Here is an 18,859-nt window from a genome sequence, read left to right on the forward strand (position 1 = left end):
CTTCGTCTGTGGGACTTGGGGCATTTAAGGATAGCGACAAATTGAACTGAATTCGAAAATTTTCCAGCATTTCTGCGCATGGAAATAAGAGAAAATCACTAAACGAGAAAAAAAGAACATCACATCGACGCAAGAAAACAGAAAATCGTTCAATGACGTAAACAATGACGTCATATACGAATGAGAAAACTGGCTAGAAAAAAAAGTAAAGAAAGTCATTTGAACGAATGGCGGTTTAGTGATTACCAGTGTTTTCTCAGTTTTCGTCCTACGTGATTTAATTGTTGCTTCACGTTGTGTGAAGAAAATAATGTACGAAATACGAATCCTTCAATACCCAGCTTATGAAACGATCGTACATCTCAGCTAAAAACGCAACCCATCTTCCAAAAATCCTCTACGCTTCCACGGCCGATTGTTGAATGCAAGTATGTGATATAGTATTTTGCTGGTTGAATATGCTGATTCTTGTGGGTAATGCTAAATAACAGCTCTACGAAAGTATCCAAAGGCGTTAAAAACAATGACGCCTCCAAGCTCAACGAGGAAGACAAAGCCCACAAGTTAGACAAAGAGAAAACCAAGGTTTACTCTTCCAGTCTGTACTCGTTCAATCGTGGTTTCAAAAACGTACGTTATAGCTCGTATACCAGCAAATTTGCCAACGATAATCGACAAAGAGATGATTATAAAATGGCTCGTGGTTCGTACACCAGGAAAACTACACGCGGTGTTTCAAAACGAGAGTACGATGCGTCTTACAGTACCCGAAGAAAGTATCAAGACACCAGCAAAGGTTAGTTTGTCTGAGAGCCGAATTGTATTTCATCGGCCTAATACTTGATTTAATAGATTTCAGCCCTGCTGAAGATACCCGAATATCGAAAACGTTACGAAGAATGGTCAGAGAAGACGATCCGGATGCATTTTCGGCCTTATGCACTCAGTTACAGGTAAAAGCACGTGATTACTTCGAACGATTTAGAGAAATCATTCGCTGATACTATTTTATGTCTGTAGGAATCCATAATCGTCGTGGAAAATGAAAGATATATCAGAAAAGCTATGGAATTTATTTGCGAATCGATACTAGACATGTTACATAGTGGTCCAAGTTACGAGACTAAATATATGGCTGCGAAATGCTTATCTCATTTAGCGATTGCTTTGGAAAATGACGCTAAAAGGTAGCTATCTCGTATTATATTTCTAGAAAAATTCCTGTTTATTAATGTACGTTTTACGGTAGGTTTTTCGATTGGATTTTCACCAAGTATTACGAAGAAAGAAATTTAGAAGTTCGAGTGTTGTTGATTAAAGCTTTATATTACGTAAGTAATGTATTCCTCTGCGTACTGTAGGAATTACGCCATAGTATGAAATAATTTTCATGTTTACAGATGTTGCAACTTGATAAAGAACATAACCTAAGAGATTTCGCTGGCGTAAGTTGACAGATCATTTTTATATACCTGCATTTCAAGATTATAATTTCATTCTTGTTTGCGTAGCTTTTGATCGGTCAAACTCAAAATATTCTGGAAAACGCCGAAGTATCGGAATTAGTTCTAACCACTGGGAAAATATTCCATCTTTTAATAGACGAATATATCGAAGTTTTTTCTGATTATTTCAAGGTCCGTCATGACATTCTAATGTTTAGGCCTACGTTAAATTTCATTTCTAATTTTAATCTACTTTTAGGACACCGTAGACATACTGGTTGGTTGGCATATTGACATCGAACAGTCTCAGTATGTGATAAGAGTCATGTCAGCTTGTCTGCAAAGCTTGGCACCTTATTGGATCGCCGATTTGAATTTTACAGTCAGCTTACTGGGGCAATTATTGGAAGATATGGAGAGATATGCCAACGATTATAGGCAAATTTGTTTGGATTATGCCAAAATTCAAGAAAGTGCTTCCGAAAATGATGCTGGATCTTTGAAACTTGATTCTTTGAGATGTTTAGCGAAAACCATGTCTTTTATGAAGTATTTACGAACATTTTCAACCTATATTCAACTATAATATGGCTGTAGGCTGTAATAATTGTATTTTCCAGAGTCTTCAATTCGATTACTAAAACTGTAGGCCAATATTTGACTCCCACTTCATCAGCTAACATCGTTACGTGGAATTTTCTCGTTGAATCGCTGTCTAAAGTAGTCCGAACTGTATTGTTGTGCTTAGAGATTGAAAATATTGATGAAGAATTGATCATCACCGGTAATAGTCATTGATTTCCGTTTTGTAGTACGAACGAGTGTAATTTTTGTAAATATTAACGAAACTGATGATTTCTTTTTCGTAGGAAATGAATGTGCCTGGTTGTTGATATCGCTGATGCAATGTAAGCTGAATCCTGGACATGATACGTTGTGTAAATTGATTGATTTACAACTGCAAATGGCTCCAACATTTAATAATTACACACTGGCTTCCCTACTTCAATTAACATCCAAAGTAAGGCATTTTTATGCTGTTTATTTGTGATTTGATCGTCAAAAAGTTCAATGAATTTCGAGTTTTCTCGTATTAATTGATTGTTGAACGTTTTTAGATTGTTAAAGAAGGTAGTGCGAACTTACCCGAAGATTTGATCGCTAAATTAATCGGACCCGAGTCGTATATTTTGAAATTGCGTTTTTCTACGAATCTTGAAATCCATAAAGGAGTAGTATCGGTTTATCAGAGCTTATTAAATTTGAAAAATATTCCATTATTACAGGAAGCTTACCGGTAATTAGCTGTCTAATGTGCAATTGAAGTAAATATTTTTGTTTTGTGAGTTTTAAAAACATTTTAAACTGTTATAGATTCATTTTGGGTGATATGGAACGAGCTTATTTGGTACTGGATCCCTCGTTGAAGCCATTTTGTACTGAGAACCCTCATTCTTCCGATCCAGAATATAATCCGAAAATGGCTCAAGCTGTATTACTATTCCATCTAAACGCTTTATCAGATTTAGGTATAATTTCTTCTTCGAAAAGAATGATATTTCTATATAAGTTGTAATTCATCGACGATTACTTTCTACAGCGAACGCCGGAGGTTCAATTATAGGCATGTGGGTCTTACAGCCGTGTATTTTGGAATTATTAGCAGTGAAGTTGCAACCGGTCAAAGCTAACTTGAATCCGAGTGTCAGATACGCTATTTTGTATCTTTTATATTCGCATTGCTCCAGGTAATTAATTAATAATGCGTTGAATAATGGAAAATAGGTCAGGATGATGTTGATCGGTATATTTTTTTTTAGATATTCGAACTTTATTTCGAGCAGTGAACTCGTTACATCGGTTCAAGGCAGAACGAACGTTTGCGATTTACTTCGTATCATGGGGTCCGACATTACACCAACGACTTCACCTACCAGTGGACATCTGACCGTTATTTTGAACCTACTAAGCGAGCTTTTGAAAGGAGTAGGTTTTATTAATACGCTTTCGAGAGAATATAAACATAGTGAATTGTTTTCGAGTAGTTTAGTCGAGAGCTTTTCAGTTAATTGTCGATTAAATGGGTTATCGCGGTTTTATTATTGACGTGATTATGCTTCGAGATGCTTTCACAGTTCGTTCTAAAACTTGAACCATTTCAAGATAGAAATGGATAACACAATATTTGACCTTATCTCGAACGAATACTAAATTATAGATAATTGGGAGATTATTTGTCAAATATGACGTAGTTTTGAATACAATTTAGTTACATTTTCAGGCTTCTATAATATTATTTTTTTGTAGCCTAATTAATCGAATTGGTCATTTCTTTCAGGACTTTGACCGCGAAGCTACGATGTTATCGTTGAAATGGTGTGGCGTGCTTCTAAATCACGCTCAAATGTACCTCAGTTCTCTGCTAATAACGAAAGAATTTTTGAAATTGATGAAGACCATGATCAAATTCGGATTCAAATCAACTGATCGTAACGCTAACGAGATTTTACTCGATGATTTACTCGTCTTCCTACATAATCCGAATAATTGGGATAGTAAAGTAGGTAGTTTGCCGAATTCACGTCGTGTGAATGCTCCTGAAAAAGATTCCTAATTAAATTTCTTCGATTATAGCCCGATTTACTTCGTGAAATAGCCGAATTATGCCTTATTCATTTGAATGCGACAGATGCCACGATTAAACGAAAAAGCGTAGAGATTATCATCAAATTACCGTGGAGTTCGGTGATCTCCGTGATTAGGAACGTGTCGCAGGTGGTTTATTTTTCATTGATTGAACTTCCCAAGTCACGCAGAACGCATAATAATAATTTTATTCATGTTCAATAGAAATTCGACGGTTCGTTTAATCGTATTTTATCGACATTTCGAACGCATATGAATCGTGATACAAACAGTGAGATTCAGAGTCAACATTTCAAACTGTTTTTATCATATATACTGGAAGACGTTCAAATCGAGTAAGAAAATACATTAAAATTTTCGTATTTTTCGAAAGATTTTTCAACAAATACTCATAATTTTCATGCGAAATTTACAGAGAAAATGATAAGTTATTCGTCGATTCGTTTTACAACTGTTGGAATTCTACCGAATCGAAAACCAGTTTCGAAAGCATCGTACCGTATTTCGAATCAGCTCTGTTATTCTGGGAAACCTGGGAATGTGTCCAATACTGCGTCAAGAACAAACTACGAACGACGCTGGGTAAACCTCAAGATACGTTTATGGCCATTGAAGGTAATTATCTACTCAATTCCTGCTCTCATTGTCTGAGAAAACATTTACTCAATTTTTTTCTGTTTCTAGGCGCTTTGAAAAACTTAGCCCGAGAGACGATGCGTAAACATGCCGATTCCGAAGACACGTACACGTTACGAAGGGTCAGACTTTTATTAGAATTCGTCGAGCAATTAGAGAAAAGCATGTATAACGCGTCCGATGGCACAGCAGCTGCATTATTAGCTCCTTCGAAGGTAAACTGAGATGAATCCTGGTAAAATGTGTGAAAATTTCCTCGTTGCTGATTATTTTTCTGATTGTGCAGCCGGTGAGAACGTTTTTCCACACGAATCGAAGCACTTGCGCCGAATGGTTGGCTCGAATACGTTTAATTATCGTAATGGTATCGTTACAAGCCGGATTATCGACAACTGCTATTCGTCACGGGTTTTGTCTATTACAAGATATGGTGCAGGCTGGAAATACCAAAGTAAGTTACAGAATGAATGAATTTTCCTGTAAAGAAGGTTCTAATGGGTTTGTGTAATTTTTTTTTAGAGCAATGAGTTCACAAATGCTATCATGTACGTGTCTTGGGCATTGTACAGTTTGAACGAATCTAAAGCTATCGAAGGATTATACACGTGGTGCTTGGAAACTTTGGATTTACCGTTACCTTTTTTGAAAGCGTTATCTGATCAGGCTGCGAATAAGTAAACGAGATTTTTTTCAAAAACCAGAGTCAATTAGAAACGTATGGAAAATAATAATGAATTGTTTTAGGTACGAATCTGCGTTGGAAACGTATTTGAATCTAGTTGACGAGGTGGATAATGATTCGTTGAGTTTGAAAACGTCGGAATTGAGCTTAAATTCCAATTCTTCGAGCTCTGAGCATGTGTACGATTCCTTGAGGTCATTTATCGCTGACCAGGTACTGGAATATTGAGATTTTTAAGTAATTATAATATGTTGTTCGAGACAAATTTAATTCTGTGAATTATTCCATAGGTAACGGAATGCTATTTGGATTTAAACGACTGGAGTCAATTAAAAGAGTGGAAGAAAAAAGAAGCAGATTTCTTATCATCCATAAATGGTAGCTGTGTTCAAAGATATGTGAGTAAACAAACCTACGTAAAAATTTCACGGATTTGATTTTTCTCTAAAAAATTTCATGATCTTTTTTTCCTTGCAGGGTCACGTGACTGTAAAAGAAGCCGAAATGTTTTGCGAAATCGATCAAGGTAATTTTACCAGCGTCGGTATGTTAATGAACTGGAACACTGCTTCGAATACGAATCATAATGGTGTGAAACCTGGTTGGAATACTCGTCATACGTTGAATCAAACTCGGCAAAGTCTGATGGAGAAGTTTATCGTCGTTGAAGTTGATAAAGAAGTTTCCGAACAGTAAGTTCGCATTTTAGAAGCATATTGAGTTTAGAAAAAGTGAAAGCTAATTGAAAATTGATATAATTTCAGGCATATGAACAGCATGAACGATTTCTTCGCTTCGATCAAATCATTCTTATGTGAAGATCTTCGTAATTTACCGTCTCCTTTGGTGGAAGACTACGCGACTTTATTATTCGTCGTTTCGTCGTATTTTTCTGACTCGAAATCGTTTTTGAATAATTTCGTAAGCAGTCGATCTCTTTTTTGAAACATTTTATTCAAAAACTGGAATTGATTATTTTTTTTCTTTCAGACCATGGAGATTACCAGTGCTGATGTGGGTTCGAAAAGACTCGGAAATGCTTTATGGTGGACCAAGATAATCGAAAAGTATCGAAAGAACACTTTGAACGTCGACAAACGAGTCAATTTATCCGAATTATGTTTACGAGTAATTAAATCATTTCTTTTGTTGAAATGTTTCGATAAATCAGAATTATTAATTATTTTTCCATTTCGTCTTGTTGTATTAGTTGACAAAATCTGCTCGTAAAGAAGGAAACATGCATTTAGCATCTAGACAGCTTTTGAACCATTTCGAGAAAGTATTCAGCTCGTTGATCTCGATGAAGAACACCGATAACGGTCGTAAACCGTATAATATTCTTTTGGAAGCGATAACTAATCAATCAACGGCGGCAACGACAGCTATATGGTCGGTGGATAATACAGATGCTTTGCTGGAATTATCTAAATTGGCTCACAGGTGAGATTTAGTCGATTAGAAATCTCGAGAGACTCGTAAATGCGCCAACACTGATTTTTTTTCAATCTCCCTTTCAGGTACAGCAACGAAGAACTCGCTGTAGAAATCTGCGCGATGACAGCTCTGGGCATTACTCACGCCGGAGGAAATGGCGACCCGTTCATCAGAGACAAGACGTCGAATTTATTGCTTAAATTAGCCAAGTGGTTATCTAGCGATTTAGTTTGCTCAGATTCGAGTCTACCGTTCGCTTCGTACCCTACGATACAGAAATTACTCGCTTTATTGCGACATAACATCAATCCGACCAATAGTGGTAGTTCGTTCGAGATCATGAGTAAGTTTGAGAAATCATTTTAACGACGAGAGATTCCTATTTGAGTTAATTTTCGATATTTTGACGCAGGTTATGACTTTTCCAACTCCGTTATTCCGGAGAAAGATTCGACTGTGGGTAACCTTCTGCGTATATCGGTTGTTCAAAGTCCTACCTTGGCCAAAGCTTGGAATCGATTTGGAAACTGGTGTTATAAATGGGGTCGAACTGTGGTCGATAAACAGAACAATTTATTAACAGCTGCCGATAAAGTGGTCATCGATGGGTTCATACCGTCCGAGGTTATCAATAAAGAAGACGTTTACTCAATTCTGACTCGAATCAAACCAGCGGCCGACGAAGAAGATATTGAGGTAATGGCTTATGTCGTTTCTGAATTTAATTTTCTGATTTGAAAATTGAATTAACGATCGGATTTATTTTTTATTCGCAGGCTGATAACGTAAACACGACCGAGTTAATCGAATGGCAGCTCAGAAGCACCGGCCAGTTCAGCGACGACCAAATGAGCGGATTATTGGATATTTGGAGAAGCACTCACGCTCGAATTTACGCCTATTATCATCTAGCAGCCCAATCTTACTTCAAATACTTGCAATTGAGCGACTTCAATACGGTACTCGTCTCTCGAAATGTGCCTCGTCGTTCCTGAAGGATTTCTATATCTTTTATCTGTGATTTCAGAACGGAGCCGAGACTGTGACTGCGACTCTACGATTGCTCAGATTAATCGTCAAGTATTCGTTGGAATTGCAAAGTGTCTTAGAAGTTGAATTAGCTTATACACCGACTACTCCTTGGAAATGCATCATACCTCAGCTTTTCTCCCGGTTGAGTCATCCTGAGCCTTACGTGCGACGTAGAATATCCGAATTACTGAGTAGATTGGCCGAAGACGCCCCTCATTTGATTACTTTCCCAGCTGTGGTTGGATCCGACAGCGGAGCTACTGGAACCATTAATAATATGCCAACTTCGAGTGAGTATGCTTGTTTTAGAAATAATACGACGAGTTCTTCGATTGAGAGGATTTTTTTTAATTTTGGTACGCAGAATTATTCAAATCGGTTATTTCAACCGAGACTGAAGTCGATCCGGGTATGATACAAGATGAAGACGAAGGCGACGACGAAGACGACGATGAAGTCAGCCAAGATGATCAAGGAAGGGTTTTGGAGAATTGTTATCAAGGAATGGTCGACGCTTTGGCTAAACAGGTTCGAAAATTTTTCACACTGGAGGCGATAATTGAAGGAGAGCTTATGGATCGTAATGTGGTTTTTCGTTTTTTTCTTAGGTGCCTGAAACTATATCTCAAGTTCAATTATTGGTCAGCGAATTACGTCGTATTACGTTACTTTGGGATGAATTGTGGTTGGGTGCGTTGACTCAACATTATTCTGATATGGCTCGACGAATCAATCAGTTGGAAACTGAGGTGGCTCGTATTGATGCTAATCGTCATCTTAGTGATGCTGAAAAAGATACTTTTGTGTTTGAGAAGTATTCTGTGCTGTTACGACCGGTGAGTTTTTTCTCAAGGGTAATCTCAGTTTCAAGTTGACGTTTTTTGATTTAAAAAAATCAACATTTATGATAAATTATGCAATTTTTTAAATATTTTTTTAGTTGTTATTCATCTTAGAACAACTACAAGCAATTACATCAGTGAAAGCCGAAACACCACACGAGCAATGGTTTCAAAAAACCTACGGTAACGTTGCAAAATTTGAGCTTCGATCATTTGTCGACTTGACGGTGATTTTAATACATCTTTTAAATTTCCAGGCGATCACATTTCGAACACAATCAGCTCACTTCAGAATCCCAAAGATCCGCGTAAACCTCAAGAAGCCTGGAAGATCATCAAACTGTTACAATGCCAGTTCCAACGAAGAGCTTCGAAACGATTATCTTATTCTTTAAAAATGACCGACATCAGTCCTGCTTTAGCTTCGTTGAAAAATACCAGCATAGCTATGCCCGGAGTCGAACAATACATCACTATTGCCTCCGTCCATAATCCGATCAACGTTCTGCCTACTAAAACTAAACCGAAGAAGTTGGTTTTCCGAGGCTCAGATGGAAAAATGTAAATTCAAATTATTTTTGATCGAGAAGAACGCTGTTAAAATTCAAATTAACTCGGAGTTTTTCCTCTCAGGTACACGTATCTTTTCAAAGGACTGGAAGATTTACATTTGGATGAAAGAATCATGCAATTTTTAAGCATCGCCAATACAATGTTGAAAGATAGCGGATATCAGGCTCGGCATTACTCAGTCATACCTTTAGGACCGAGGAGTGGATTGATTTCGTGGGTCGATCACGTTACTCCTATCTTCGCTGTGTACAAAAGATGGCAACAGAGGGAAGCTGTCGTCAATAATCAAAGTAATTATCGAGAAAATCAGCTAAAATGATTTCAAGAAGATAACGATACGATCTACGAGTAATTTTGCTCGGTTTCAGATACGGTTATGCGTCCATCGGAGTTATTCTACGCTAAATTAACACCTTTGCTGAAGGAGCACGGTATTAGTAACTTGGAAAGTAGAAAAGAATGGCCTTTGAGCATATTAGTCCAAGTATTGAACGCGTTGATGAAGGAGACGCCGGATAATTTATTAGCCAAGTATGATAAATCATATTCGGTTTTTTTTTCGATCTACTCGAGAGAAATCTACGTATGCTATTTTGTGATGTTTTACTTTTATAGAGAGCTATGGTGTCAAAGTGTCAACACAGGAGTCTGGTGGAAGATCGTGAATTTGTATTCAACCTCGTTAGCGGTGATGTCTGTGATCGGATATATCATCGGATTAGGAGATAGGCATTTAGATAACGTATTAGTTCATTTGTCTACCGGAGAAGTACGTTTTGGAATAAATTAACCCATATTTTCTGAGATTTACCTCCAGAATAAGTTAAAATTGATTTTTTTTCTTGTTTTTAGGTTGTCCATATTGATTATAACGTATGTTTTGAGAAAGGAAAAACGCTGAGAGTACCGGAAAAAGTACCATTTAGAATGACCCAAAATCTACGAGCTGCTTTGGGTGTTACTGGAATCGAAGTAAGCTGAATTTGATTAGATTGGTTGAAAATTTTATAATAATTCTTCGGAGATTTATTGTAATATTTTTTATTTTTTTTTTCAGGGTATTTTCAGATTAACTTGTGAACAGGTTATGGAAGTGTTGAAAAGTGGAAAAGAAACGTTACTTACGTTGCTAGAAGCTTTCGTGTACGATCCTTTGATCGATTGGACTCCCGGTATTGAAACCGGTTACACGGGTAAGTGAACAAGGATCAAGATCTGAGTCCATTTTGGCATTTGTCTACGAAATCTGAAGACTTAAATGGATTTTTACGAATAATTTTCAGGTGCTGTTTACGGTGGAGGAAGAGCTTTAGCTTTGAAGAACAAACAGAGTCGTAAACAACTAGAACTCGAAGTAACTTCATCCATGTTCTCTATTAGAATCGCCGAAATCAAAAGCGACTGGTTTGAGAACAAGTACGTTAGTCGAAAAATCTACCAACAAGTTCAGATTTTGTACCAAAGTGTTAATTTTTACTTCGATTTCCAGAAACAAGATCGTGACTGGAATTTTAGAACTAAGTTCGAATATCGAAAAATGGATTAAAAGCGAAGAAACTTTGGGTAAAATATTAGACGGTCTGATGAACGGTAGTCAACAGCTAGAGGTATTGAAAGCAGCAGCAGCCCATCCGCAGCATCCTCTTTACACGCTGCATTCGCGTTATCAGTCTCAAAAGGATGCTTCTGAAGCTATGATCAAAGCTCAGATTGGGTTGAAACAGAAATTAGAAGAGTGTGATACGCAGTTAGCTCAGTATAAGGTAATTTAATAACGAAACCGTAAGAAATGAATTCAAAATAGATGCGAATAATAAATTTGTTTATATTTTCGTCGCAGATGTTGTTTTATCATTTGAGAGGTGAACAACTGTCGCAATGGATGAATGATTTGAATAGTCGTCAAGAGCAAAGTAGTCAATTATTCGACACCATCACCGAATTTTTGAAAAGTACCGGTCAGAATCAACTCATCAGTCAGGTAAAAGAAAACGTCTGCAATATCTTTGAAATTATTAACGGTTTTATGCTTATTAATTGTATTTTTACTCCAGTGCTTGCAAACCGAAACCGACGTAAACGATAACATCAAAGAACAACTGCCACTGGTCATCAGCTGTCTAGATTTATTAAAAAAATACTCCATGGTGAGCACCCTGTACCCGACATCGAGCTCGTTGAAGCATCGCTGCACCTCTTACCATCGATGGATCCACATGATGCTAGAATTTCCATCACCGAACGTGTAAGTATTTCGTTCTTCAATCGAATCCAATCCAACCGAACGTAACGTGATTCTCATCTATTTCGAAAACAATCAACAGATGCGATAAAGTGCTCTCGGAGTTCAATCACTTGTACAGCGTTTCCATCGGTAACGAAAACGTAATCCAGCAAGCGTCTAAATTCTCCGAAAGCCTACACCAGCGTGTCCTCGAAGCAGAATATGCTCTAAAATCACGTCTAGAGAAACTCGAAGGTCTAACGAAGGAAAACGAGAGCGATATTTTACAAATGGAGCAAGCCATCGAGAAATACGCCGAAAGTACAAAGCTCACGTTACAGTGCGCCGTTATCGGTGAATTGTGCCAGCTGAATAAACGGTTCTTGAAAATGGAGACGGCTGCGTTAGGTAACAATATTGATAAATTGAAGATCGTGAAGGAGCTAGATCTCTGAATGATGTTTTTTTTTGGAACGTTTCAGGTGCTGGGAATTGTTTAATGGTGTTGACGACGATGGATGGAGAATGGTTCTTGGATGATATGTGTTTGATGACCGAAGTTTCGATTAAATTAGCATCGTATATCTTGAGTCCGGCTTTATTGGAAGAGAATCCGAGTATGCATTTGGTCACCAAGTGTTTGAACTTGTTGCATGGAATTTATAAAAGACTTCAGGTTCGTAATACGGTGACGATGAGGAAAAAAAGATGGAATTTATTGCAACGAAGTCTTAATGATGAGGTGTTTTTTATGCAGGAATTGAACGTGAATTTCTCGACTATTATTTTACCGGAAACGCTGAAGAAATTGTTGGTCGAAGACGAAACCGTGTTGGATGTAATTTCGAAATTGAATCTTATCGTTACATCGTGCAGTTTACCGTTGAACGAGCTGATCAAAGAATTACAGACTCATCTCAGATACATGATTATGGGCATGCCGGTTCGTTTGGTTTTCAGTTTGAATTATGTTACTCGATCAATTTCTTCTCAAAATTTGATCTGATACTCGATGGAAGGGGAAGGGGATGTGCTTGTTGATTTGAATGAGTGATTTTGATGAAATTAAATTCACATGATGAAACAATTTTATTTCCAGTTATCCCTGTCTGAATTTGACTGATGCTATTCAACATTCTGATGCGTTTAATTTCATCAATCCTCCAATGATACGAATTTTATAAAATTTTCAAAAGTTAACTAGTTATTTAGAAGAAATATGTATTTAAATAATCGAACCAGATCGCATAATTCATTTCAACGATGTAAAAAAAAAAGAATCATCTTCTGTTTTCAGTCTCCTCATTCAAGCTGCGTAGGAATAGCTGCCGAATTACGATGCAAATTCAACGCTTTGGTGAACGAGCGAAGTAACTCTTTGAGCGGATCGATGACCGAGGGTCAAATGCTCTTGATGGGTTTCAATTTATTATTCAGCAATATCTTCAAAAACACCGCCGAGTTATTCACTTTACTTCCAGCTTTAGCGATAACCAACTCGACGTGGAATTCTGTCGATTTGATCAAAGATACGAGATCGTTAATCGTGAGTACTTTTTAATTTCGTAATCAGTTTGAAAAAAAATTCTGTATTGATTTTTTTCTTCGTGTCATCAGGGCCCTGTATTCAGCAAAGAGTCGCAAATCCTGCTGCAAGATTTATTCCTGGTCAAGTACATCAACACGATGCAGGAATTCTTCTGTAAGTGTCAAATGACAGCCGCGGCGTATCGTGGAGGATTGAGTATGCCAACTGTGTATCATTCGGAAGAACAGCTGGGCAAATTGGTGAAAAAATTCACCGCTGATTTCCTCAGTCAACAGTTGTTGGGATTGTTTTCTTATACATTTGCTACGACTATCGGATTATTTTTACAACACGTCGGGTTCAATATAATTGGTAAGTGGAATGGTGATGGTAAACGAAGAAAGGTTCAGATTACGTGGAGAATTTAACTAATGATTGTTTGCTACAGCTGAAGTAGAACAACGTGATATCGGAGCCGAAAGCAAAGTACCGATGGAAGAACTCTGCCAGAAGGCTATTGATCAACTACGTCAAGAAGAAGCCATCGTTTCGAGTACATATTCGCACGCTGCGTCTATTTTGAACAACCTACCGATGGCGTGGAAACGTTTAGCTATCAATAAACGTCTGAAATTGGAGATACAAGCGCAGGAGATGATCATACAGAACTTGAAGTTGCAATATACGACGCATCGTTGGTTACACGAAGACTCGTTGAATGGAAAAAATCTTCCTCCGCCTTTGATAGGTAAATATATCGTGGCGAGTTGGTCAAATTGATAGCTTGAGAAAGTACAGGGGGATTAAAAATGTGGCTGAATTTTTGTTTCAGATCGATCGGAATTCATGGTGGAGTTGAAAGTTGCCTTGACGAATTTGATCACATCTCAAATGAAGATAACCGAACTGAAAGAACAACAAGAAAGCTTAATCGGTAGCGTGAAAACTCGTTTGAAATGGGCTGCTGGATCGAATCCGGCTCTAAGTGAGGTTGGTGGAAATTTTTTGCCCAAGATATTGACTACGTCTTGGTGAGAGACAAATCGCTAATTTTTTCGACTGATTGATTGTCTAGGTGATGAACTCTTTCGAAGAAAAGATCAAAACTGACGGTGAAAGCTTCGCCAGAAATCATCAATTGTCAGCTACCATAATCAACATGAGCAACTGCGTTCTTCATTACGAATCGTTACGTGTTCAGACACCGGAAGCTATTTTAAGTGATACGAATTTCGTCCAGGTGAGTGAGATCGGGATGGTTTGTTGAATTTCGCAGACCTCGTAGTCCTCGTACTTGATTACTTTTCAAGTAACTGAGGTAGTAAAGACAATTTCCGAATTGTCTTATTTCTTGCTGAAAATTTTCGCAAAACTCTGTACAAACAATGCCCAAAGAGACTCCCCTTTTTTACCAAAAAATTGAAAAAAAATATCACTCTTTCGACAAAAATTGTGAAAAAGTTCATTTTTTGGGAATAATTGCCAAAAAGCCCAGCTTTCTGTTAGAATCGACAAGGTCTTGCTTTTTAGCAAAAATTGATAAAATTCTTGCTATTTAGCAAATTACTAAAAATATAATAAGTTTTCTTCAAAAAATTATCAAAAAGTCTTTTTTTTGTCAAAAAATTGCGAAACAAAAAAATCTCGCTTTTTCAACAAGAATTGTAAAAAAAATATAATTTTTTGTCCATGATTTCAAGTCTGGTTTTTTTGATAGGAATTCTCAAAAAGTTCTACATGTCTACAGTTTGCTAAAATTGCCAGTCTTGCTTTTTGAAAAAAATTGTCAATTTTACAAAACTGAAAAATGAATGTTTTTTTGTAAAAAATAATTTCAAAAAACTTGTTTTTTCAAAAAATGTTCAAAATTTGCGTTACTTTGCCGGAAGTAACAAAGATTGAAAAACAGCTTTATTTCTTCCAATAATTGTCAAAAAATTGTATTTTCTGCTAAAAAATAACAGACTCACTTCTTTTCCAAAAGTTACTCAACAGCTTTGCTTTTTTGACAAAAACTGCCAAAATGTGTATTTTTTTGCAAACAATTCCAAAAAGTTCTATTTTTTGATAAAATAGCCAGTCTTGCGTTTTATATAAAATCTCATACAATGGGTGTAATAATCATGTATGTAATTACAAACACCCAAAAAAAAATTCTCAGTTTTTCAAAATCGACCGAAATTTGTGATTTTTTTCGCAGAAAATTCTTGAAAATTTTTCTCTTCACGAAAAATTGTCCAAAGATCACGCCAGAAATTGCCAACCAAAAATTCTCTTTTTTTTCTATATAATTGCTCAAAATTCTCTTTTTTTGGACGGAAATCTTTGACTATATATACATGGACTGCTATCTTCATTGTCGCCGATGAAGCCGAAGTAATGGAGGTACTTAATCGGGAGCATCGGAAATTTTCATGCGCGCGCAGGAATCCGAACCGCGCTCACACCTTCCAATCACCAGCGACGGACACCCTCCTACGTTCCAACAACCGCACTGCTCGTTGCAACGAAATCTCGCGCATGCTCAGAGCCCATGTCCCGATTAAGTACCTCCATTGCTTTGGCTTCACGATTCCCGTTCAAGAACAATAGAAGATAGCAGTCCATGTATATATAGTCAAAGACGGAAATAGTGAAAAAATTTTGTTTGCCAGAAGTTGCCACAAAAAGTCTTGCTTTTTGTTAAAATTGTGGAGTCTTGCTTTCTGACAAAAATTATCAATTTTTAACAAAATTGTCGAAGAGTTTCACTTTTTTCCCATCTGCTTTAAAGTCTCGCTTTTTTGCTAGAAATTGCCACCAAGTGTTACTTATTTTTTTGCCAATAATTGCCAGTCTTGCTTTCTGACAAAAATTTTCAATTTTTCAAAATTTACAAAAATTTGTCATTTTTTTGCAAAAAATTACTATTTTTAAAAATTGTTCAAATGTCATGTTTTTTGCCAAAAAAATCACTTTTTTGAGAATAATTTCCAAAAATGCATGCTTTTTGGAAAAAATTGTCAAAAATTCTGGTCTTTCAAAAATTGACAAAAATTCTCGATTATTAGCAAAATTGCCAAAAAGTGCCAATTTTTGGTAAAAAATTTCAAAATTTCGCATGTGCCCAAAAATTGTCAAAAATTCCTTCTTTTTGCTAAAATTGTCACGGTCTCGCTTTTTCGTTAAAACGTTGCAAAATAGTTCAATTTTTTAAAATTAAAAACCATAACATTTCATTTTATGATGTTCTGGTGCTAATTTTGATACAAATAATATGTAACATGACACTTTTTTTTGCCCTGTTTAGCTCGTGAATAATTATAAAGAAGCGTGTAATATGGTTATGGGATTGGCTACGGCTTCGTTTACTCCTGAAGAAGAACATTTGGTGCAGATGTTGCCTCCGGTCAAGCCTATCGACAGTGTTTGGATCGAAGAAGCGGATAATTTGATATCAGGTGGGTCTTTTGATGAATTTTCTAATTATATTTCCTTCCATCGAGTAAATTCTAACTTCTAATCGTGATCATTTTCATGCAGAATCAATCAAGAAACTAGGCAACGAACTCGAACCGTTGAAAGGTCTAGTTGCGTCAGCTCGAGACGACGTCAAATCATCCGCGTTATTAGTTCGAACTTATTTATCCGAGCATCATAAAATACTGATGGACGTGCGTTCGCTGCTAAAGTCTATTATGAAATTCGAAGATAACGATGGAATTACCGGAATACCCGACTACCTAGCTCGCCACAAAGCCTACTGCGAGCAACTGAACAGCATCACTAAAGAACTCACTTCGGTCGATTTGATAGACGCGAAAGGACACGGATTCCTCAAACAGTTGCAAATCATTCAGCAGCAGACGGATTACGTTTACGATGAATTGCTCAAGTTCTCAGTCGAGAGAATTCCGCCGAAAGCCAAACGACCACCTTTGCTTCGTCAAGAGAGTATTCGTCTGTCGCCTAAGAAAAGATTACCGCATGATCCGAAGACTGGTAAAGGTGAGTGAGTCGAAAATTTGGAGTAGTCGATGCTCGAATGAGTTTCCTTTAATCAACTTGTGATTTTGTCGACCTTTGTGTAGTTTTGCAAGAAAAGAACGAGTACGCGGTCAATGTCTGGCGCCGAGTACGTATGAAATTAGAAGGTCGAGATTCAGATCCTGGTGATGGGCGTAAATTATCAGTTCACGAACAGGTAAATTAACTCTAACTGTGAATGTTTACGTATTTCACTCGACAGGGTATTAATCCTCTTCGAATTATTATTTCTTCAGGTCGATAAGATAATAAAGGACGCAACAAACGTAGAAAATCTCGCTTTGTTGTACGAAGGCTGGACTCCGTGGGTTTGAACGATAACGCAAGCGCCATTATTGTGCAGGATACAGTATAAAAAATGAATTTTAAACGTTCGCGTTCAGCGAAGAAAGATTCCGATAAATTAGGAATCAGTTGCAGCGTTTAGAAGCTGCAACGCGTTCAAGTAACGGAATCGCGTTCAATTTCTGAAACTGATAAGATCGATGGCCAATTTTATTATCTTTGTATGTGTGAAGTTGTAGGCGAACGATGCCAATATAGGCGATTCAGTTTCGGAATACATTAAGTAAAAGTAAAAGTAAAATCGTCTACATAGAAATTACGTACTAAAAAACAAAATCGCGAGTTTTCCATTAATATGTCGCCGAACAAGCCATCGTACGAGGAAAAAACACTCAAGAGTGTAACTTTTTGTCTCTTTTTTAGTTTGAAGTATATGTGTTTTTTTATTTGTCATTCCTTTGCTGTTTTTTTTTCATTTTGGATTTGTTTTTCTTCTCCTAATTATTTTACCATCTTGTATCGCGTTTTTGTGTATTGAATGTTTTGCAAAGCAAAGGTGAAAATTTATAGATGAAAATTTTTGAATTATTAACAGTGTTTTAATGGTATAATTTTAACCCTTCGATCTTACAGAGTTAAATAATCCGGAATTGAGCCTCAATTATTATGTTATCGTTTATTTTATTTTTTTATTTTTATTTACCTACCCTTCTTTCGTTCTATTGTTTTTTTTTTTTCGTTTGAGTTCTTTTTTTCGCTGCAGCTTTATCGTAATGATAAAAGCTGCTGAAAGCAGTATGGTTTTAATTTACAGTGATTTTTCTTTTCTTTCTTTTTTTTGTTTTGAATTGTCAGATGATTATGAGAAAATGTGTAGCGTTGATAATAAAAAATTTACTGTAATGTTGATTTTGTATTGTGTTATTTTATTATACAGAAAACATTCAGAAAATTTTTTTAAATATTAAGAAATTGAGCAATTTGTTGTTTATACGATGGAAGTATCATTTCCCACCGCGACAAAAATTTTGGAAATGGACTGACAAGGGAACCTCTTGAGATGTCACACTCCGATTTGAACGGGACCGCGATTTTTGGAAAGAGCATAGTCTAAAACTCCCAAAACCAAATTTTTAGCTGCCCAAGTTCATTTTTCAATTTTTGGCAAATTTTCGAAAATTCAAAATTGACTGTTTTTGGCGATTTATGTTTTTTTTTTTAAAGTACGAAGTTGATCAGTAAAAATGGTCAAAATACGTCCCAAAACTAATATTAATTACCCAAATCCAAATTTCACCATTTCCAGCCATTCTGGAGCCTCCAGCGCGATTTTTCAATTTCTCCAGAATTTTGAATTTGCTCCAGAAGGCGTAAATATGCAGTTGGGCAGCTAAAAATCAAGTTGTGTATTATACTCGACCTGTTTAACGAATTTATCTACATTTTAGCCGATTTTAGGAGTGACGCCTCAAGAGTGGTTTTTTGACCAGCTTTTTTCAAAAT

At 36.6% G+C, this 18,859-nt stretch overlaps 1 protein-coding gene and 1 non-coding gene across 2 annotated transcripts; both read left to right on the plus strand.

Moving 5' to 3' along the window:
• Positions 1 to 210: 210 nt before the first annotated feature.
• On the plus strand, positions 211 to 18,263 carry nonC (serine/threonine-protein kinase Smg1). The gene is made up of 55 exons (XM_065367956.1): positions 211 to 796; positions 853 to 953; positions 1,021 to 1,187; positions 1,250 to 1,331; positions 1,401 to 1,445; positions 1,512 to 1,637; positions 1,705 to 1,994; positions 2,066 to 2,229; positions 2,315 to 2,466; positions 2,564 to 2,742; positions 2,820 to 2,974; positions 3,046 to 3,193; positions 3,266 to 3,431; positions 3,784 to 4,005; positions 4,080 to 4,220; positions 4,296 to 4,426; positions 4,507 to 4,706; positions 4,776 to 4,942; positions 5,014 to 5,178; positions 5,247 to 5,401; positions 5,472 to 5,622; positions 5,700 to 5,807; positions 5,887 to 6,101; positions 6,174 to 6,330; positions 6,400 to 6,537; positions 6,620 to 6,852; positions 6,930 to 7,189; positions 7,259 to 7,542; positions 7,623 to 7,805; positions 7,874 to 8,168; positions 8,243 to 8,406; positions 8,487 to 8,714; positions 8,819 to 8,903; positions 8,978 to 9,281; positions 9,354 to 9,583; positions 9,662 to 9,824; positions 9,909 to 10,062; positions 10,146 to 10,265; positions 10,351 to 10,486; positions 10,577 to 10,709; positions 10,783 to 11,056; positions 11,134 to 11,274; positions 11,348 to 11,538; positions 11,618 to 11,925; positions 12,000 to 12,193; positions 12,275 to 12,460; positions 12,815 to 13,063; positions 13,135 to 13,417; positions 13,494 to 13,793; positions 13,878 to 14,035; positions 14,121 to 14,285; positions 16,335 to 16,485; positions 16,568 to 17,032; positions 17,116 to 17,228; positions 17,308 to 18,263. The coding sequence occupies exons 1-55, from the start codon at positions 478 to 480 to the stop codon at positions 17,383 to 17,385; spliced, it is 10,272 nt and encodes a 3,423-aa protein (XP_065224028.1). The 5' UTR covers positions 211 to 477; the 3' UTR covers positions 17,386 to 18,263.
• LOC135849573 (small nucleolar RNA R38) lies at positions 12,585 to 12,665 on the plus strand. Its single transcript, XR_010559587.1, has one exon. It is a non-coding gene; the product is annotated as a small nucleolar RNA R38 (small nucleolar RNA).
• Positions 18,264 to 18,859: the final 596 nt, after the last annotated feature.

This window comes from Planococcus citri, chromosome 5 (genome assembly GCF_950023065.1).
Source record: "Planococcus citri chromosome 5, ihPlaCitr1.1, whole genome shotgun sequence".
Classification (NCBI taxonomy): Eukaryota; Metazoa; Arthropoda; class Insecta; order Hemiptera; family Pseudococcidae; genus Planococcus; species Planococcus citri.

Excerpts from the sequence above, each read along its gene's own strand:
- nonC (XM_065367956.1), top strand. The coding sequence starts at position 478 with ATGCTAAATAACAGCTCTACGAAAGTATCCAAAGGCGTTAAAAACAAT. Across the intron at positions 6,853-6,929 it reads TTATCTAAATTGGCTCACAG|GTACAGCAACGAAGAACTCG; the intron begins GTGAGATTTAGT and ends TCTCCCTTTCAG. Across the intron at positions 17,229-17,307 it reads AATTATCAGTTCACGAACAG|GTCGATAAGATAATAAAGGA; the intron begins GTAAATTAACTC and ends TTATTTCTTCAG.